Source organism: Martes martes, assembly GCF_963455335.1.
Source record: "Martes martes genome assembly, chromosome: 6".
Lineage (NCBI taxonomy): Eukaryota > Metazoa > Chordata > Mammalia > Carnivora > Mustelidae > Martes > Martes martes.
The window spans coordinates 54497682-54520739 of record NC_137893.1 but is presented as its reverse complement, the minus strand read 5'-3'; the positions used below and the strand labels follow the sequence as shown (position 1 = coordinate 54520739).

General features: G+C 42.7%; 1 protein-coding gene across 2 annotated transcripts in view; it reads left to right on the top strand.

Moving 5' to 3' along the window:
• SASH1 (SAM and SH3 domain containing 1) overlaps positions 1 to 23058 on the top strand; it is a 188304-nt gene that overhangs the window by 39452 nt on the left and 125794 nt on the right. For both annotated transcript variants that reach the window (XM_080805787.1, XM_080805786.1), the window contains exon 2: positions 3218 to 3346. In XM_080805787.1, coding sequence (XP_080661913.1) covers positions 3218 to 3346 — 129 coding nt within the window. The remainder of the gene's footprint in view (positions 1 to 3217; positions 3347 to 23058) is intronic.

Sequence of the window (23058 nt, the reverse complement as noted above, 5' to 3'; positions counted from 1 at the left end):
CTCTGGCCCACATTGAGTTGAGCAGCTGCCTTTTTTCTTATGAGCAACAGAAATGTTTTCCAGGTCCCCAAGTTATTGGGGAATTGAGTGATTTGGGCTGAGAAAGAGGGACTTAAACTTTCTCACTAGTAGCAGAAAACCTTTGATCGGCGGCTTGGAAACTTGAGAAGCAAACAGTTGGTTTTGAAGGTGTTGCTTGGAAAAAGGGGACAGAAGGTAATTTGAACAAAGCTATATAAATAATTAAGAATTTTTCTGGAGTGGACTTAATTATTCCAAGAAGGCAGTTGACTGTGTTAAGTTGTAGGGTTCAGCTGGTTATTTTTGAGAAGCCAGAATTCAAGATTGGAGTGGCTTGGCTAGAACAGAACAATTCTTAGTGCTTCTGTGAAAGAGAGAGAGAGAGAGAGAGGGAGAGAGAGATTGAGTTCCATTTAAGAAAAGCAAGCCATAGGAAGATGTGTAACTATAATCTGTAAGGCCTCTCACAGATACACTCAGGCATTAGAAGATGTGGGTTTTATAATTGGTCAGAAGTGGCAGGCATGTTTCCCTCCCTGGATGGGTGGAGGTGGATGTTTCTGGATGAAGACAGGATAGCATCATCTTCTCAAGAGACTTGACATGACTCTAAAAGGCTCAGGAGGTGCCGGGGCCCCAGTGGTGGGGGACCCAGTGGGCCATGGCTGGGTCCAGACAATCACTCAGAGAAGCGGGTTCTCAGGTGCTGTGGCTGCAAGTCTCTTCCCCCACCTTCCAGTGCACACTTTGAAGGGAGTGCCTTGGTCTTTCCCAGTATATACCAGGATCTAAGGGGACTAAGGAAACCCAAGGATCTTGAAGAGGAGGGGTCCCCAGAGGACTTGTTTCTTTGGGGCATAAGCAGAAATGCTATGTTAACAGAAGGCAGCTGGCCAGGCTGTGGACTCAAGCGCTCACCACAGCGGGCTCTGAGCTCTCATTCTCCTAGCCCAGGCTGCCAGGAGTAGCCAGTGTTCAGGACTCATTTCTCTTGGTCCTGGGGCTGAGGTGGGTGGGCTGGGAGAGGACCACTCTGAAGGGAAAGCGGTCACTCTAGGAAGCTGCTGGTTGCTCTTCTGGCTGCCCTGGGCCTCCCTGTCTGGGGGCCCGAGCTCCTCCCTCAGCCCGGCAGGACAGGGGAGCAGAGGTAAGGTGATGGGCCCTGAGGGCCAGCAAGCTGGGGGTTTATTTTGTCACTGGGTGATAGGGTAGCATGGGTGATTCCCAGGGAAAGGACAGCTGGTCAGCTCTGTTTAGCAGGGTCACTTTGGTGGCTGGGTTCATGGCAGAACAAAGTGGGGAAACGGACAAGGTTCATGTGGTTGAGTTGAGGCAAGTCAGGGCAAACCATGGGACCATAATTTGATTTATCATCCTGTATTGCAGGAGCATCACCTTAAGATGCTCTGGTCTGGCCTCCCTCCTCCCCTGCAGTTTGACAGCAGTCAGGTGAAGACCACCAGGCTGACCACCCCTGGACCTTTCCTCAGAGGCCCAGCAGAAGATTTCTTACCTTGACTAGTCATATTTCCCTACTGGAAACTCGACAGTAAACCTACTGAAGAGGGGGTTAGGCTCCCAGCTCCTCTACTGTGTCCTTACAGCCTGTTGTCTGAGATAGACAGATGGACCAGCAGACTGAATGGGAATGACTTTTGCCCAGACATGTTCAAACTCAAACATCTTATTGGTCTTGGAAGAGTTCTTCTGGCCCTTAGCTCTGCACTAGGATTTGGAGGGAATTAACTCAATGGAGAACATTTTACTGGTGGGAAAGGAAGAGGGTTTTTGTTTTTGTTTTTGTTTTCTAAAAAAAAAAAAAAATCATTTCTTTCTTTTTCTCCTGTCTGCTGGTTGCATAAAACTGGTGAATGCACAGATATGGGATAGAGATTGCTGTGACCAGGCCTCTTGATAAGGCCTGAAGGTCTTCAGCAAAAAGCCTTGGGGGCGAACTCTGAATTCCCCTGCCCTGCTTGCATCTGAGCGTGTCCGGCGGGTTTAGACAAGCATTGCTGTGTGTGATGTGACAGGACTGTGCTCTGTAAGCTGGAGCGTGTGGGCACCTTCTAGGCTTGCTCCGAGTTATGTTTCTTTGGTTGTCTTGGTAGCGCCATTTATTCATACCAAAGAATAGACAGGTTGGGAAGTAAAAAGGGGAGGGGAAATGTTTCTCTGAATGAATGAATGAATGAATGAACAGAACAAATGGCATAATTTACAGATGTAGGCAGCATTTGTCCTCGTGAATGTGTTCAGACGTGCATTTAGGCATCAACTCCCCAAAGGGAAGACTGTAGTCTGAAACATTATCTTGTAGAGAATATTAGGAGCTAATAGTCCTGTGGGCCAGGTGGACTGTGTTCCTTCATTAGTTCTCATTGCACGAAAGGTACTCAGTGCTCCAGTTACCGGAGATTAGGAAACCCGCCTCTGGCTGGGAGCTGTTAGGGGTCACAGAGCTGAGTGTGGACCCAGGAGGGTAGGGTCCGGAGCAGCGGCTCAGGCCATAGACTGCTTTCCTCTAGGTAAACTGGTGACCTGTGCTCTTCTTGCAGTTTTTCCTATTTCTTGGAATAACTCAAGGGATAGAGTGCTCTTTTCAAGGGTCTTCTAGGAGGGCGTGCACAGGTGTGTCTCAGACGTAGCATCCCTCATGGGTCCTCAGTTCTCTGGTTCTCCTGAGAATTTCTGGGAATGGGGTCGTCCCGGTAGCAGAATTTCTCAGGATCTTCCCAGGAGGTTCTGGTGTAGCCACTGATCAGGTCTTAGGGAGCCTCTCCCCCACACAGTGCCTTCTCGGCTGGTGCTCCCCTAAGGGTTTCTGAGCCCTGCCAGGCAGGCAGAGGTGTGTGAGTTCAAGACCATGGCCTCAGCACTAGGCAGTCCTGGGCTGGATGCTTGGCTTCTCTGCTTGTTAGCCTTGGAACCCTTGGGTGGTCGCTCAGCTTCAGTGACCTACTGTGTGTTCCTCCGCACAGTGAGGAACAGGCCCAGTGTCCAGCGGGTAGCCTGAGGGTTAAGAGGTGTCCCGTGTGAAAGTTAGCCCGGCGCATGCTCAACAGCGTAATGAATACCAGCCCTGACTAGGGAAAATACATGGAGAGTGGGGGCGGGAAGCAGTGGGTCTCTTTGCAGGTGGACTGACTGCTTTTTTTCTCTTCCTGTGTCTTCCTCCTGCTCTCCTCGCCCCCAGGACGGCTCGCTGGGAAACATCGATGACCTAGCACAGCAGTATGCAGATTATTACAACACCTGTTTCTCCGATGTGTGTGAGAGGATGGAGGAGCTCCGGAAGCGGCGGGTTTCCCAGGACCTGGATGTGGTGAGTGGGTGGGTCTGGGAATATGCTTCTGGCCTGCCCCTGATCCCGCATGCCCTCCAGGCCTTCTAGCGTTCCTGGTTGTGCCTGGAGCATCCCTCTGTAAGCTGTGGTGCTAGATCAGGGTATAAGGGTCAGGTCCCAGAGGCTGAATCATCTAACTCTGTGGCCATCAGATGAATTGGGTATTGGCTGGGATGGCACGACCCAATCTTTATAGTCATGAAAAGACTAAATTTTATGTTTTAACTTAAGTGACAAGTGTTTTCACTGTTGGCCAGTGTCCACTACATTTTTAGGGCCTCTAAGCCCAAAGAATGTCTAGGTTAGATTTTTCCTGCCTTCTTTTCTCCCTTCCTTCCTTAAACAAAATAGAATTTAAAGAAGCCAGAAACCACCCTAATTTCTCACTTGGTAGTTACTGTGTTGGTATTTTAGCAGATCCCTGCTCAGTGTTTTTCTGGGCATTTTTACATCAGCAATATAATTCTTGCTTTTTTACTCAATATTTTATTATAGTTCTTACATGTCATTAAGACCTTCATAATCACCATTTTTCATGGCTCTGTCCTTGTACTCAGGTGTTGAAATTCATTTGGCTGTTTCATGAAGACCATTTTGGATTAATGCTGCATTTGAACTTGCATGTGATAAATAGTAAATAAATAGCTTAGGTCTCTCTTTGTAATCCATATGTGTGCTAATGTTTCCATGTGGTGCATTTGGTACAAAAAATCTTATTGAAGTTTCTGTGCTTATTAACTTAAATTTTCATCATATGTTCTATTTGGATCCATCCCGGTTCAGTGCTTTTCACATTGTTTTATTTCACTATGCTGACCTCAGGACCCCTTCTGGAATGTCTCCTCATCCAGACCAAATCCTTTTTGACCATCTTTTATATATTGGTGGGGGAGGAAGGGCCACGTGGATCTGTTTTGAATAAGAGTCTCTCTGCCTTTAGGGGCACCTGGGTGGCTCAGTGGGTTAAAGCCTCTGCCTTCAGCTCAGGTCATGATCCCAGGGTCCTGGGATCAAGCCCGGAGTCGGGCTTCCTGCTTGGCAGGGAGCCTGCTTCCTCCTCTCTCTCTGCCTGCCTCTCTGCCTACTTGTGATCTCTGTCTGTCAAATAAATAAATAAAATCTTTAAAAAAAAAAAGAAAAAAAGAATCTCTCTGCCTTTCAAAACAGTTTGAAAACTGCTGATTCAATCAAATCTTTATTTATTTATTTATTTAATTACCATAAATCTACTTAGGGTAGGCATTAAAGAAAAAGCAATAATTAAGAAACTCGGAACAAAGAATTCATTTATTAATAATTCCTTTTCTGTTATAAAGCACCTCTTACATAACAGACCCACCAACTAATTTAGGCACCTCTCTTTTCTGGAAGTACACGTTCTTCACTTCTATAGTGAGACTCTGGTGTTCCTGTGGACTTTAATTTCTTTCCTTAACTCAGCCTAAGTGAAGATTCTTCAGGTCAGGAGTAACAGTATATCATGACTGTCAGATACTTACTGATTCTCTTTCCTTTTTGTTTGCTTTCTGAGCAGTTGGCAGTGGTGGGAGTTACTATAGTTGAGTTGATTGAGCTGAGAAGCATCAGTTGGGGGCTGAGAGCCATCATCCTGGGAGCTTGACATCAGTACCCAGGCAGGCTTGTGGGCATCATCATTGCCCAGGGCATCTTTCCTATGACTTTGTCCTCTGGCCTGTGCGAACGGCAGGGTTGCTTCTTCCTTTTCAACAGAAGTAACCTCATGTGGCAGAAGATGCCACTGAAATTAATTAGGTTCTTTTAATGGGACATCGTTAATGAAAAAGGACTTAAATCCCCACCCCCCTTTTCTGTGGGGGGCAAGATTGTAGCTGAACAACAGCTTAACTCTTGGATATTGTAATTTTGACCTTGAATGATAGTCTGGTAGCATACTTTGTGGCTCCTTTGGATATTTTGCCTTGCAAGGAAATGCTTGCTATGGATTAGTGCATGATCCTTGATGAGTTGCTCTCCCAGAAGTCTAGCTGGTTGAATTGGGGTTACCATCACCACCACAAGGTGTTTAGGAACCTTGGAAGGCAGCATCTGCATAGGAAAGAAAGCCTGCTTGGCAGTGGGATAAATAACTTCTTCCCATTTAAACAGATGGGCTTAATTTGGTGTGCTCTGTTCCAGAGCTGCAAAAGACAGTCTGGGGAAAAAAAAAACCCCGACCACATGAGCTTAATTAGTTCTCATCCAAGGTGCAGGAATGTGGTGGTGGGTAAAATTGATGGGAGCTCATTCGAACCAGGCTGGAAACTTTGTTCATCCTTTAAACAGTAGTTCATGAAAAAAGTAAGATCCCAGATGGGCATATTCAGACTCCTTTCTATGAAATTCCAGGCAAGTTGGAGAGGTCAAGGGGAGCTCTCGAACTGCTGAATGCCAGGTTAGATGCCATGTGTCCCATATGTCATTCACATGGTTCAGGATAGTCTAGAAGTCCATGTGAGATGTGCTTTAAGGTCATCTATCATTCTTTCAGACCACCTATGCAACACTGGCAACGTATTGCAAGTTCTGTCCTATGGTGGTTAGCTCATCACAGAGAGAGTCCTGATGGGAACTCATTTTCCTGATAAGCTGAAACTTTCAGTCCATGATGCTCCTTTTATTGCATTATTTTACTTTGTGTTACGTTATGTTATTTTATTTTTCGTTATTTTATTGCATATTATTCCACTTTCAAACAAGTAGACAAATTTCTTCCCCATTTTACTGTTGGAGCAGCTTTGTGTCTGAGGACCTGCACCATTATACTCCTTTTGGTGTCCATAAGCAGTCCAGTGAAAGCTGAATTAAGGTGGCTTGGAAAAGAAATAATCCACCAAAGGCAGTAAGAGGAATACAGTGGAAGCCTAAAGCTTTTTTTTTCCCCCCCTAGCAAGAGAACACGACAGCTGGAGTGGGGAGACTGGGGGAGTAGAGGGAGTAGGGGTTGGGTAGAATCCTAAGCAGCTCCACACAGCTCAGAGCTAGACACAGGGCTTGAGCTCATGACCCTAATAAGATCACAGTCTGAGCAGAAATCAAGAGTCTGACGCTTAACCTACTGAGCCACCCAGGTTCTCCGCCTTTTATACAGAAAAAAGTAACATTAAGTTTGTTGTGTCTGCTGTAGAAAAATCATTCAGAGACAGCCTTAAATACAGAGTTTTAAACGATGGGTTGAATCAGTTTATGACTTCATTTCATTTCAGATTCTCTTGGTGAATTTTGGCAATTGAGGGAATGTTCTATAGATACAATAGGTATCTAGATATTTGTGTTTGGTTTTAAAAGTTAAGAAATGCATTGTCTTTAAGAGCTAATTACATGTCAACCAGAGAACCAACCAACCAAAAAGGCACCCTGCCCATTTAGTCAGCAGTGCTTGACTTAACCCTGAAAAATATAAGGTTTTGATAATTATGTTAGTAATTAACTTTCTGGACTGAATATCAAGCTACTTTTCCAAGACCTAATCACCCGGCTCCCTACTAGCATAAAGCACTTCTTTGATAAAGTGTTTGCGGGGCCGGTTAGTTTAGATGAAGGCAACAGAGAGTACAGATGGGTGAACGTTCAACAGTATAAACAGGGATTATGATTCAAATTTATAACTATGGAGAGTTTTTATTTAGCACCATACAGGCCCTAAAGGAACAGTATGTCTGGACCCGAGCCTTTGCCTCTGTTGGGGATTGGGACATGAGTGCTTGTGAACAGCAGGGAAGCTGCCCATATTTCCACACATTTGGCACATCCCTGAGCACTGCCTGTTATTTTGGCTGGGCAAGTCTGCATTTGGAAATGATACAGCTTTCCAAGTCCATAATGGGCCCATCTCTAGTGATGCTAAGTCCGACATCTGTCAAAGTGACACAGTGGCCAGGAGAGGGACACAGGCAAGGTGGACAATTATGACCGGCCATATCAGCTTCCTTGGCATCTGTGAGGTTTTGAGTCTGTCTGGGTGTGGACAGAAAACAAGTGTGTGTGGTTGTCAGTGCAATACAGCCATGATGAAGGAGTCCCTTACTTACAGGGGTACCCTGTTGACAAATGTCAGCCCAAGCCCAGCTTGAGCTCTGTGCCAGTCATGATCCACTCTACGTGTGCACCAGGAAATGGGGGACCAGGGGTGTAAGTGAAAATATTGCATATTATAATAGATGTGACGTCACAGCTGTTGTCGATGGTATAAGAAGAGTTCTAGGGTGTAATTATTGTTCCTTGAAATTTTTAAAAAAATTTTTTAAAGATTTTATTTATTTATTTGACAGAGAGAGACACACTGAGAGAACACACAGAGAGAACACAGCAGAGGGAGTGGGAGAGGGAGAAGCAGGCTTCATTTGGAGCAGGGAGCCTGATGCAGGACTCGATTCCAGGACCCTGGGATCATGACCTCAGCCAAAGGCAAACGTTTAATGACTGAGCCACCCAGGCACCCCTGTTCCTTGAAATTTTAATAGTCTAACCTCTTCAGATGTAATTCTGGCCTAATTAGAGGCAGGAAGACTGGGATCTGTCATGACTAGTGGTTCTTCTCAGCCCTTCTTCAGACTGAACTGCCCCAGCCCCAGCGGGTGTCCCAGCCCCCATGCCCCAGCTTGGTGCAGCAGCAAAGGGAAACGCTGTTGGACTCGGGGCCCAGTTGTGGGTGTTGTGTTTACCTGGCAAGTTGTATAACCTCCCTCAGCCTCAGCTTTCCCATCTATACAGTGGGGATAAAAATATCCCATAAAGGTATGGTGAGGATTAAGTGAGAAAATTGCTACAAAGCACCTGCACATCATGATGAATGCCTGTAACTGTTCATTTCTTTTCTTTCCTTTCTATTCCTAGTTCAAAACCCTTCTGGTACCACTGAAGACTATCCGTTACTCATGCTTCATTAATATGTATTCATAGGAGTACACAGGTTATTTAGCTTTTTGATATTAAACATACATAAACATTATACTGTAACAACCTTCCGTGCCTCTTACCCAGCTTCTACAGTTGTTAGTATTTCAACATCCTTATGTTACCCTTACTCCCCACGCCCACTTGATTATTGTTATTTTTGCAAAGTTCTTTTTGCATATTGAAATGTACAGTTCTCAGCTGTATGATTTTGTCAGGAGAATGTATCCATGCCATGCACACGCTAGTGTGATACAGGACATAGTTAACAACCCCGCCAAGTTCCCTCATTCCCTTCCCAGCAAATCTGTGTTGAGTTCAGGGATTTTTTGTTGGTCTGTTTTGGTCGCTTCTGCATCCCAACATAGGGAACAGTGCATGGTGTGTACGAGGTGCGTGATTAGTATATGTTGAGTTCATTTATTATATAATTATCTTTAAATAATTTATGAACATTAAGCCTATATCTGAGATTTTGCCATTCTGGAAAGACCGGTAAAAGATGTTTTCCCCATCCACAAAGAGGTCACAGGTTAGTTGTGGGCATTAGACAAGTAAACAGATTATAAAAATGCTGTGCTGGGATACAGGGAAGAGCCCCTGGCCCAGGGTAGGAAAGTTAGGAAAGGCTTCTTGCAAGAGGTGATACCCAAGCCCACTCATTATGGATGCAGAAGGTTAACTTGATTTTGGGATGGAGGTGGACAGTGCAGAAGAACTTAAGGTAGAGGTTCCAGTTTTTGCAAAGATCAAAAATTAGGAGAGAAAATGTGGCCTTTAAGGCAATTACAAGAAGTTTACCGTGGCTGAAACCTAAGATATAAATGATGTGGAGAAAAAGATGCATGGTCTTCTTTCTCAGGTCCTTGGATTATTAATGATACAAAAAGATAGGATGTTCTGATTCATCACCATTCACAAGACAAAACAAAAATAATTGCCATTTTGCAACAGCTGGCTGCTGGGTCAAGGTGAACTTGTGGTTCCGCACGGGCAGACTTAGTCCAAACTCTGTGCGGAGAGAGTGGGGCGTGTTGTTTTATCGACTTCTCTTTTGTTACTTGCTAGAGACAGCAAAACACGTGGAAAGCAGGTTTCCTGTGCTGCCTGAGGATTCCAGGAAATGATGAGGGAAGGCGAGGTTGCCCCCACCTGAGTGCATAGGTTGCAGGTGTTCGGAGGGAATGCGGCCCACCCCAGGAGCGTGGAAGCTCAGAAGGCAAATGTTCTCCTTGGACCCCTATTCTCTCTTGCAAAGGATGGCAGTGTGATCTGTGTGGCAGGGTGTCCCAAGTTTAGATATTCCATTGCTAAAGCCCAACCACTGCTCTGAAAAGCATTTGTTTTTGTTCGGTTTCATTTTGTCTTCAAGGATAGGACTTGCCAGCTTGGAGCTACTGGTGATTCGCAGATCGCAGGCAGAAACAGTGGGCATTAGACGTTGGGTCTGAGCTACGTTCTGTTGCGCGATTCACATACTTGATGACAAAATACACTGAGGCATTGTGTCTTAAGCCCCATGGTGATACAGTTCTCTGCTCTGGCTCCTCTCAGACAAAGTCGCATTTATAGTCCGATGCCCAGTAGCAATTTAGTCAGCGTTTTTGTGCACTGCACCGCGCTAACACGGATGGACAGGAACCGATCTCTTGGCTGCCAGATTGGATCTCGGCGTCCTGGGCCGCTTGTCATTTAGTTATGCATCTGTCCTTTTACACTTAGAAACCTCGGTCGACTCTTGTATAATTTGGGAACAGTTTAAATGCGTCATATGTGATATAACCATCTACAAGGCGGGAGGTCTTCATCAGGTCTTTCAAATAAGGTTCAATGGCATCAGCTTCTTTTTTGGTCCTGAGCATTGAGAAATTACTGTTTCATTTGTTTGCATTTTATAAAACACAATATGCCTAGGGGATTAAAAACCAAAATAGCATCTTACTCAGAATACAAATGTTTGCCAGAAAGGGAAAGAAGTCTGAGCTTTGTGGTTGTTTTCATTTACATACAACGGAGAATTCCTAAATGTTAATCACATTGGCAGTAATTGGGGAAAAAAGCCAAGGAATTCAAGTCAGTGAGGCCACTTTGATGGCAGAATCTGGGTTTGGGAGGGTGTGGCCAGCCTTTGGGAGGGGAAAGGAGCTTTCCTGTTTTTGGAATCTGGACGTTTCATAGTGGAGCAAGCCCCCGCTCCCGCCATGTGCCTTTCTAGAGCCCTGGGATGTCAGCATCAGGTCCCCAGAACTGTAGTGGCATCCAATGTTTACATTTAACACATAAGCACTTTTAACGTGGGAGAGTGCCGTGTCATTTATTTGTGCATATGCCAAGGGAATTATAGGCTGGTTAAACGTGTGAATTTGTAGCGTGCTAGAGGCAGTATGGTCTTGCCTTCAGACAAAATGTAAAGGAGTGTGATGCATGTTTATTTTCAGGGCCTGAGTGGGTTTTGTGGCTGAATCTATAATGCCTATAATGATGTCATCATAAAAGGTCTAAATTTAAGGCCTCTGGTGAAGACTCAGTATCTCAGGCCAAGCGGCCCACCTGTCCTTCTAGGCTCTGTTTAGTGTTGGGGGTCTGAAATGAGATTAGACAGGGGCAGGGCCCAGACAGGGAGTCACCTGGGGCCAAACCAGGAGCCTTTGCTGGTGTTGCCACGCACAGCAGCCCTTGGCCTCCTGACCCATTGGTCCGGACTTTAGACCAGTCTCAATGTAGCTCCACTGCACCAGCCTGACTGAGGACAGAGAGGCTTGGGCCCTGTCTATTTTATGTAGTTTTGAAATGTTGGTGAAGTCCAGAGCGTATGGTCAAGAACAAATTCTTGAGGCAAGGGGACAAGACCTGTGGGCAGAATCCATGGGCAGAAAGAGTCTGCTGCCTGCTGCCTATTGATCTGGGATTGTGAGGAGCAAGTGATTATATTATTTGGGGTTGGGGGGGGGAAGTAAAGATAAGGGACATTCCGAAAGGAATTTCAAATGCTAAAGAAGACTCTAGGGATGTCTGAGGCCTATCTTTGTCAAATGGGGTTGTTTTTCCTTCCAGCAAAGCATTGACAGGAAGATGGTTGGGAGCTTCCTGGAGGAAGGTTACACGCTGCCCACCTCAAGGATTTGTCAATGGGCTGCAGGTTATAAGGACGTTTAGTTTTATCTGCATTTCTTTGTGCCTTTGTTTCCCATATCGTATTGATCTGAGCCTCTTCTTCTAAAAAGAACATCACAGGGGAGCCTGGGTGGTTCAGTTGGTTAAGCGGCCAACTTGGGTCTTGATTTCAGGGTCTTGAGTTTAAGCCCTGTGTTAGGATCCACGCTGGGTGTGGAACCTACTTTAAAAAAAAAAAAAAAAATCATTACATCCATTTCAGCAGTATTTTTTTTTTTTTTTAAAATCTGGAGCTGCCTTTCCTTCAATTTGGAAGTTTTGAGAATTTTATTTTAAGTAGAAGAAAGCGAGATGGTGCAACGTTGAGCTGACGTCTTCAACACAGCTGATCCTGTCAGGCTTCTGGCTTTTCAACCATTTGGGTATCTGGAAGGACACAAACTAATTTGGTGGCTTTGGAAAATAGACCTCTGTTTCCTTTCATGTCCCATTATATTACTCAAAAGAGAACAGTAGTTTCTAGCTTTTTTCTTTCTTTTTTTTAACTCCCTGATGTAACAGCCTGGGTAGTAGACATGGAGGTTTAATTTATTAACTGCAGCAATGACATTCGAGTTCAGGCTCAGGACTAAGCCAGTTTCTCCATGTCTGGCTGTTCTGAGCTTTGTGCACAAATCATTTATTTATAAGGGATAGTTTGAGAGACTTTCTGCAATTATTTACCATACGAAGATTCTCTAAATTTGTGCTATAGCAGTGCTATCCATCTCATGGGCCCCAGCAGAAGCTGGTGGAACTTAATCAAAAATAAATCAAGGGCAAGCCCAAACCAGATTGGAAGCACATCATGAATATTCGTGAACATCTGGATGTGTTTGTGGGGGTGTGTGTTATTTTTTTAATGTGTGCGACGGCCAAGGCATGACTTCTCAACAGAGATGCCAAGAGGAAGACAGATTTCCAGCTGTGATTTCAAAGGGTTATTTTTGTTTGTATGTGTATGTCCTTTGTCCTTAGGATGTGGGTTTTACTCTTCCAGTGTACTCCTTTGATCTCGTTCATCTTCTGGAATCTGTTTTGGTATTTTATCTAAATTCTTCATTGGAGTTCATTGCTTGACTCATAAAGATTTAAGCCTTCCTAAAGGAGAATTTTAACTTAAGGAAAAACATACTCTTTAATATATTTTTTATGTAAAGATCTTATTTTATTTTAGAGAGAAGGAGGGAGAGAGAGAGCGAGTGGTGCGAGCAAGGGGAGGGGAATGTAATGTGGGCAGAAGGAGAGGGAGAGGGAGACTCTCAAGTAGACTCTGGGCAGAGTGCTAAGCCCGACGTGGAGCTCAACTGCATGACCCCAAGATCATGACCCAAGATGAAACAAAGGGTCGGATGCTCTACCGACTGAGCCACCCAGGCGCCCCTCCTATTTAATATTTTTGATGAATCTTTTAAATGCTGGTGATATTAGGATACTTATCAATTAGGCTATTCTGCACGGCTGCTCACAGCATGACTTAACATGTCACTCAGTGTACTTTATCTGCCTCGCTAGAGTACTGCCAGTAACTAGAAAGTCAGGGTGAATCCAGTATGAGAGGCCATAATAATAATTATGCTGATAATTATCACAATAATGACATTTTAAAAAGTCCATTGGAGTTTATGAGGCATCCACATCTACTACCTGATTTAGTTATTTTAATAACCCTACGAGAGGAGTATTAGTGATCTTACGATTTTCAGTGGGCCAAGGCAGAAACAAATACTCCCAAAGGGAGGCTGTATTGCCCAGAAGAGAAGACCCAGACGCAGACCACCTTGCCCACCCCCCTGGATAGTCGCTGCCTGGAGTCTCGGTTCGGGCACTGCCTGAGGGGGATGATGGGGCTTCTGCACCAGGTTGTGGTAAAGACAAAATAAAGGTAATGTTTGCAGCACCCTCAGCAGAATGCATGGGTACAGGTTAGCAATCAGTGAACATGTGTAACAAATATCATTTTTGTTATTTATCTTAGAAATACTATTTCTTTTAGAAATACTAATTACTGATAAGAGTAATAATCATAAAAATAGGACTTGTCTAAAGTCAAGAAGCTAGTAAGTATCTGGAAAGGGGTTTGAAGCCGGAGGTCAGTGCCAAATCTCTGAATCATCCCAGGCGACTCGCTAACCTTACTTTTTACTCTCAAGAGATTTTTCTCAGTCTTCTTCCCGAAAAATGTGGATCTTAATTTACAGATTAGATTATGTGCTTGGGTAATAATAATATGAAAGTGAATGTGTAATAGCACAATATTATAAGGCATAATATAAAATACAAAAAACATAATATAAAATCATTTTTATTATACGAATTACAACAATAGACTCATCGTAAAAAAATTAAAAAGAAACCTACAAAATTCTTTCAAGTAGAAGTTTAAAGTCTCCTAATATTCACTTACCAAAGATGACTATTCTGAACAGCTTGGGTTTTTTTTTTTTTTTAATTTTAAAAATTAAAAAAATATATTATTGAAGTATAGTGACTTACAATATTATATTAGTTTCAGGTGTACAGCATAGTGATCTGTCAATTCCGTGCCTTATGCAGTGCTCACCATGACAAGTGTAGTTACCGTGTGTCACTATACAAAGTTACTACACTGTTATTGACTATATTCTCTATGCTGTACTTTTCATCTTTGTGACTTACTTATTTATAACTGGACGTTCGTACTTCTTACTTCCCTTTATCTGTTTTACCTATCCCCCCCACTCACCGCCCCTCCGCAACCATGTTTGTTCTCTGTATTTAAGAGTCTGTTTGTTTTGTTTGTTCATTTGCTTTGTTTTTTTAGATTCTACACGTAAGTGAGATCATGCGGTACTTGTCTTTCTCTGACTTATTTCACTTAGCATAACACTTGTAGGTCCATCCACGTTGTTGCAAATGGCAATCTCATCCTTTTTTTTTTAATGGCTGAGTAATTGTCCTTGTGTATATTCCCTAGTGTATATATACGTAGACATAGGCATAGATATAGACATATATGTATATCACATTCTCTTTATCCGTGCATCTGTCCAGTACTTGGGTTGCTTCTGTATTTTGGTTGTTGTAAGTAATGCTGTAAATAGGAGTGTAAATATTTTGAATTAGTGTTTTTGTTTTCTTTGGGTAAATGCCCAGTAATGTAAGGGACTGGATCATATGGTATTTCTCTTTTTAATTTTTGAGGATCCTCCATACTGTTTTCCAGGGTGGCTGTAACAGTTTGCCTTCCCATCAACAGTGCACAAGGGTTCCTTTTTCTCCACATCCTTGCCAACACTTGTTATTTCATGTCTTTTTGATATCAGCCATTCTGAGTGGTGTGAGGCGCTATCTCATTGTGGTTTTGATTTGCATTTACCTGATCAATAGTGATATTGAATATTTTTTAATGTGTCCATAAACCATTAGGTTTTATTTTTTTATTTATAAAGATTTCATTTATTCGTTTGAGAGAGATACAGAGACAGACGGGGGGAGAGAGAGAGAGAGAGCACACAAACAGGGGGAGAGGCAGGGGAGAGGCAGAGGGAGAAGCAGACTCCCCACTGAGCTGGGAGCCTGACACGGGACTCGATCTCAGAACCTGGAGATTGTGACTGGAGCCGAAGGTAGATGCCCAACTTCTGAGATACCCAGACATCCCAGCCGTTAGCTTTTAAATAGTTTTCTGGAATTTCACAATTATTTTCTATTTATTCTCTTTTCACACCTTAATTTCTCTTATTTTTGTGTACACAGAAATATATGCTTACAGACAGACAGAAATGTTTTACCTAGGGCAGAACTGAAGCAGCAAATTAAAAGAGAGTAGACTAGCTGCTTGAGACAGTCATTGGATAGTGGTATGAAGTAAATGAAGAGACAAGACATTGAAAAAGTAGGCAGAAGAACTCAAAAAGCTCAAAAACCTGGACCATTTAGAATAGGGGCAAGCAGCTTTATAGATTCTGTGGGCAATCCAGAATTTTAAAAAATCTCTTAAAATTATATTCCCTACATTGTTTTAGAACACAGGGGATCCTAGACTTTAGGAAAATTAAATTCAAGAAGGTAAAAATAACACGAGACATTCTACCGTACATTTATAGAATTACTGTATATTCAGTATATTTGGCAGAATAACCCAATTTTAGAGGGTTTATGTTATTGTAATTTTAGTGTGTTATAGAATAACTGTTTGAGAAATGGCTAAATGATGGCTTTCAGTATTTTTCCTGAAAGTGAATGCAGGGAATTGGTAAAATCAGCAAAACAAAAACAACATTTACTGGATCTCTGCTGTGTTTCAGTAACATATTTGGTGCCATGAGGAAGCTATTAGTATCATGAGGAAGTTCATGTTGCAATGGAACAAGACAGCCAAGGACAAGATTCTGTTAGTCACAGTCATAAGTGGGCGATACAGATCTGCCTACAGCATATTCTAGCTTTCCATCCGTTCATGTGGAGCTACATTAAGCAGCAGGAAAACAGAGAAGGTTACAGTGGCCATGCTTGGTGGTTGGAAGGCTTAACTGAACTGGTTTGGAAGAGCCAAAGTCCCTCGGGGTCTGGCCATTGCTCTACAACATGAAGTCAACTGAAAGGCGTGCTTCTGAGTAATCGGGACAAATCTTGTATAATTGCTCAGCTCATGCTATGCCATAAGCTGGACCAACAGAATTAAACAGCTAACTAAGCTTTAGGTGAATTTAACAGGGCTGAACTCATAAGGGCACTTATAGTTTGAATGATAATGCCAACTACAGTAATGACCAAGGTTATAGATATATATTGTTTTTCCAAGTAGATACTTTGTTTTAATTAAACTACAGCTGATTGTGTTCTTTACAAAACATTTATTGAATGCTCATCATAGGAAAGCATATAGTACATTTTGGCTCTCTTCAGTACACACCCATAGGGCTTTTAATAAATGACTTTATACTGAGATAAAATTCACATGCCCAGAAATCCACTCAAAATTTTAAGCATACAATTTGCTGGTTTTAGTATACTCACAAATGCAGTGTTTACTACCATCTAATCCCAGCATTTCATGGTACTTTGTATTGTTTTCATCTTTCTGTAGTGAGTGTATAATAACGTTCACTACTGTAACTCTGTGGCCAGCTAGTACAGTTCCAAGAATGTAGTAAGTGATCAATAAATATTTCTGGATTGAATTTACAGCAATAGCTGGGCACTTTGGGATATTTGGATACCTGTCCTCCAAAAGCCAGGCTTTCTTAATCCCCTCTTGGTTTTAAAATAAGTATGAATCCTTTAAACAAGAAAATTTTGAAACATGTAGTTCTGGGGAAAGAGTGCCTTTATTACAGAATGAATCCATTGGCTAATAAAAACATAAAATATGTTAAGAGAGTCAAACTTCTGATTAGAGGAGAAATGGCTCCCAATGAAAGTATATTTGATAATAAAAAAGAAATCTCTTTCATGCTTAAACTTGGCTTTGTATCTATTTTTTAATATGGTTCTGAGGGATAAGCTTAAAATGGGTATTGAAGTGTGAAAGTCCAGGATCCAAGGACAGTCTTCATAGAAACTGGACTGTGGTAAGAAAGTGCATTTCATATTCCAGTTCTTTTCAAACTGACTTACCCTACCACCTCCCCTGTCATGTGGTTGCTTGGGCCAGTGTATGCCATGTCACAGTCAACTCCAAGATGGCAGCCTCCTTTCACAGCAGAGCCCCCAGTAAGATCTAATGGAACTGCAGAATGGCAGAGAGGGGGAAATGGTAGTAATGCAAATGCTGGAAGCTGGATGAGACTCATGAGAGAACCAGTAATATCTCTTCACAGGCTAGGAGGTGGTAGTGGATTCTGCCCAGAGCATGGCTAGACTGAAAGTCTCTAGTTGACACATCTTTCAGCCAATGAGCAGATACTCAAACAGGTGGGGGTGGGGGTAAGGACATATTCCTCTTACCCCTTGCCTCTTCTCACTCCCATGTCCTCTTTGTACCACACACTCTGGACATAGGTGGTTCCATGCCTGTCCCTCCAGCCCTAGCGTCCTACTTCTTCCCTCCTGCCTACGGTCGTGTGTGTGTGTGTGTGTGTGTGTGTGTGTGTGTGTGTGTGTATACCTGTATAGGTGAGTGGGTGTGAGAAAGAGATTATTAGCAAAAAATCGTGGCCGGGATTGTAGAATATACCATAAAGAGAAGGATGAGCAAGGAGGAGGGAGACCAGAGAAAATGCAGCTTCTGCCCATGTCCCTTCATACCCTCACTGCCAACTTCAGACATATTTGGTTCAGAGGCACAGAGAAAAACAAGACATCCTGTCCCTACTCCTGCCATGGTCTACTCCAGGGCTAGTTTGCTGCAGATACCAAGGAGCTGTCCTGCTTACCTGTTACCTTTGTCCTTGCATCTGCTCCTCAGCATCTCACCACTTCCTCTCCCATCTCCTCCTGCCTTCACTTCCTCCTCTCACCACCTGCCCCTCTGCCCACCTGGAACCCATACTTGCTCTTGAGCCTACCCCTCCCCTACTGCCCAGGTCAAAGGTCCACCAGTAATGCCTCCAGGGTGTGCACCCTTGCTCACTTCCTCAGGGGCAAATTCATCTTGAAATCTCTAAGTGGATGTCAACTCCATTTTCCTGTAAAACTTTTTCTGTAAGGCAGGTAGGCTCTACATTCTGTACCCCAGCACATCATGAGAGAAACTAGACTGCGAGGCTTGACCTGGGAATGTGCTCATTGTTCCTGACATTAAAGCTCAATGTTGCATTAGAGAGAGAGAGAAAGAGGAAAATTGACAAGGTAATGTTTGGAACCCAACCTATCTTGTGCTGGGTAGTGGCCTCCACGGTAGCATTGAACTTGGGGATATTTTCTCTAGGTGGAGATGTGTTTATGCCCATGTCACATTGACTTAAGGATGAGACAGAGCTTATCGATAAGACAGGGCTGGAGAACAAGCCAGACGGACATGCTTCTCATTGTTGAGTGCCTGTCATATGGCCTGACCCAAGGAGATACACATTTTGAACACAAGCCAGCATTTTAGTCAGATCTGAATTTGTTGAGCAACTCTTCTGTTTGTTTGTTTGTTTCCTTTAACTGGAATGTTTACCTTATGATCCTCAAGGAACACCTCTGAAGGACTTCATTAGGAGGCTCAATGTGGACATTGCTGATGATGAGTGATATCTGCTTATGAAAGCAAGAGATAGAAAAGAAGATCTTAGTCAACACAGTTGGCATGTTTTTTTTAACTTGCTGTGTTATGTTAAACAGTGTTACTGTTGGTATCATATTCCTAAATTCAGGGCTCCAGCTCAGAGAGAACAGTGTCCAGTCCATCAGCACCCAGCAGAGAGACCACTGACATGTGCATTGTTCCTTTTAGGACAAGTTACAGGTGATTGTGGAACATTAGTGCTAAGACAGGGGGGCCTTAGGAATACAGGTAGTCTGGGATGGATCTGGTCCTGGGGGATGGGCCAGACAGAAGGCTCTGTCTGGGAATGTCAGTAAAGGGAGAGCAGACTGGGGAGAGTCTGGGGCCCAGGACAACAGGCCCTTCTCAGGTCTGGGAATGCATTGTTCATACGGGTGGTGATAGTGAGGAGGGTTGAATTTTTTGTAGATTAGCTTTTTAGTTTTACAGTTAAAAGTTGTTTTCACAGAAAAATGTAATACATATAAAATTTACCATCTTAACCATTTTAAGTGTGCTGTTGGTGGTATAAGGTATAGTCTCATGGTTGTGCTGTCATTGCTACAACCCATCCACAGAAAATTTCATCCTGTAAAACCAGAGCCCTGTGCCTGTTGCAGATCCCCGTTCCCCCCTCCCTCAGCCCCCAGCAGCCACCATTCTACTTTCTGTCTCAATGGATTTGATGACTCCAACTATCACATATAATTGGAATTCTGTAGTATTTCTTCTTCTGTGACTGGTGTGTTGCACTTAGTATAATGTCCTCAAGATTCATCCATGTTGTAGCATCTGTCGGAATGTCCTTCTTTTCTAAGGCTAAGTAATATTCCGCTCTAGGAATATGTGACATTTTGTTTATCCGTGAATCCTTCAGTGGACAGTTGCTTCCACCATTTGGCCACTGAGAGAGTGATGCTGCTGTGAATGCAAGTGTACAGATATCTCACTCAGTTCTTTGTAGGTATACACCCGAAAGTGGAGTTGCTAGAACTAACAGTTAATTCCATTTTTGTTTTTTGTTTTGTTTTGTTTTGTTTTGTTTTGAGGAACCTCCATACTGTTTTCCATAGCAGTTGCACCATTTTACATTCCCACCAACAGTGTGCAAAGGTTCCAGTTATCCACATTCTAGCCAACACTTGTTCTTTTCTTTCCTTTCTTCTTTCCTTCCTTTCTGATAGCCATCTTAGTGGATGTGAAGTGGTATCTTAATGTGGTTTTGATTTGCGTCTTTCTGTGGGTCAATAATGTTGAGCATCTTTTCATGTGCTTGTTGTGCATGTTTTCTTTGGAGAAATATCTACTCAGGTCCTTTTCCCATTTTTGAATTGGGTTGTTTTTGTTGTTGATTTGTAGGAGTTCTTTATATATGCTGCATATTAATCCCTTATAAAATATATGATTTGCAAACATGTTCTCCCATTCCCTGGGTTGCCCTTTCACTCTGTAAATAGTGTCTGTTGATGAACAAAAATTTTATACTTTTGATGAAGTTTAATATATCTATTTTTTCTCTTGTTGCCTGTGATTTTAGTATCCTATCCAAGAACTCATTGCCAGAGATAGTGTCATGAGCCTTTTCCCCGTGTTTTCTCGTAAGAGTTTTATAGGTTTAGTTCTTACAGTTAGATCTGTGATCCGTTTTGAGTTAATTTCTGCATATGGTGTAAGGTACCCCTTTAGCTTTTGTTGCTGTGCAGTTTATACATGATCGCATCATTTCAGGAGATTTGTTTTGAAGAAAAACAGTCCCTGCTTCTCTTCCACCTCTTTCCTTGCCTGTAAACTCTTGATCACCCATGACACTTGTCACTGTGTCCTGCTCTAGAGCCACCTCTCTGCATTCTTTTCCTTGGATCCCTAAGGGAAGTAGCCCTTGTTTTTCTAAATCCCCACTGCAGTTTTAGCATACTTCTCCTATGGTGCCTGTTCTTTCTACCTTGCATTATTATTCATACTTGTCTCATCCCTTCGACCAGATTATAAGCACCTTATAATTGCATCTTTCTGTCCGTGTATCCTTCAGAGCATTGGCCATAGTACCTGGTGCCTCATGGTCGCTTGTACCTTGCAGAGGCCAAGGATTATTAACCAAATATCCCATCATAAAGAGTTGTAAGTAGTAGTATGTGAATAGCAATATTGAGTTTAAATGTTCTCATGTTTCCATTTTTGCTTAAATGAATTCTTGAGTTCAGTTTTATTTTCTTAAAAGTGTCCAAAATGCTATGAAAACTGCCATCAACATAGTAATAAGAGAATTAAAGAACAATAAAAGATTAAGAGAAGGGAGACATTTTATACCAGTATCACCTTGGGGCCATGTAAGAGATTTCATACCCAAGTGACTTCAAGTTTGTCCTTAAAAACTGCAATCTATATTTAAAACCAGACAGGAGAAGGAGATTTCTTGTGCTTTTAATAAAGTTGAACTGCTAGAGGCAGTTACAAAGCAGGTATTAGATGACCAGTCTGGGCACTTGGAGAGTCACTTTCTCTCCAGCCCATAACAGAATACACTCTTAACTTGACATGGATACTCGTGCTTCTCCCATCAGGATGTTGCCTGTGGAAAACCTCCTAGCGTGTGACAGTTGGAGGTTGTGAATGACCTGTGGTAGGGTAACTGAGTTTAGAGAGTATTTGTAGGGTAATCCTGATGAGTACCCACCATGAGAAACTGCCAGAGTATCAAGGTAGGAGTTCTTTTGTTATAAGAAAAAGGTGAGGGGCACCTGAGTGGGTTGAGACCCGACTCATGATTTCAGCTCAGGTCATGATCTTGGGGTCCTGGGATTGAGCCCTGCATCAAGTTCCATGCTCAGCAAGGAGCCTGCTTGAGATTCTCTCTCCTCCTTCTACCCCCTCCTTGCTCTCAATCTCTCAAATAAAAATAAACCTTAAAAAAAAAAAAAAAGACAGTGTTGTGGAAAGCAGTGCTCATGATTACATTTTTAATGGTTGCATATCCAAATAACCAAAGAGATCACTTACAATCTGGAATAGTTCTCAATCAATTCTCTTGAGACAAGAGCCATATCTTCTTATAAACCAACAAACCATATTACCAGCATTACATTTTCTTTCTAGGACAGTCTTAGTTATAAGATGCACATAAAGTCACATTTCCTTAGTAAATGGAAACCTCATGGGGTAATAAACAACCACGATGCATTATAGGTAATAAGCGTTCTAACATGGGCTAGCTATGAGGGGGGGTTCTTCATCGTAAGCCAATTTGACCCACTGCAGTGTCACAAGCCACCCAGAGGTGTAATATAAAGCTTTGCCCACACATCTGTGACACAGACATAAAAACTGCCTCCTGGGTCTGTATTTTCATTTAAGCAATTTCACGAATTTTAGTTAACTCTGCAATCTTGTGATTCAGTCACTGAGTATTGATTGAGCACTTTACCAGGTGTCCTGGGGTCCAGGAGAAATGCAGTATATTTTTTTCCCCCCACTGAACAAACACACATGAAAAAGTGGAGGACAGGATTCTGTGTAGTTCATTGTTGCACTGTTACCTTCATTCAGTGCTACTGGGTCTTCACCATGTGCAGGGCGACATCTAAAACTGTATGGAATTAAAAATATGTCATTTGGGTTTTTAGTGATTTCCTATGTTAAATTTTAATGAAATTAATATGAAGCATGCAATGCCCCTTACAGTTTCTAGTTATTTCCAAATTCATTCTCAAAGACCATAATGGGAATAATTTCTTTGCAGGCTACACTTCCGATGGATTTTCCACTTTTTTTTTTTGAATTTTATTTATTTATTACAGAGAGAGAGAGAGAGAATGAGCCAGGAGAGGAATAGGGGAGAGGGAGAGGCAGACTCCTTACTGAGTGCGGAGCCCAGTGCGGGGGCTTGGTCCCAGGACCCTGAGATCATGACTTGAGCAGAAGGCAGATGTTTAAGTGCCTGAGCTACTCAGGTGCCCCTCCACTAAGTTTTTTTTTTAAATCCTTAATCTTCATTTTGGTATAATTCATGTTGTTACAAAACCCCTTTATGGCCTGAAGCTAGACGGAACATCGGTGCTTGTGACTTGTTACGACTTGTAGTGGAGGCATCACAGAATATGTGTCTGCACAACCGTATTTCAAAATATTTAGGAGAATTGCAGTTTTGCAAGGTAGAGGGATTATTGTAGCTAGAGTTGGCTTTCAGGCTTGAGAAAATCACTGTTCACTTATGAAATGATTAACAAGCATCCTGTGTTTATTTTTCACATAAATTCCAACCCGAACCTCACTCTCCACTGACAATAGAGACCGGTGTCAGCTTAGCTGGCGCTGGGTGGGGGGACTCTTCGATAAGTTACAGCTACACTTAAAGCATCCGTGAATGGAAGAAAAAGAAAGTTGCTTTAAAGATGGTATAAAATGGGGACACCCAGGTGGCTCAGTACTAAGCATCTGCCTTCGGCTTACCCTG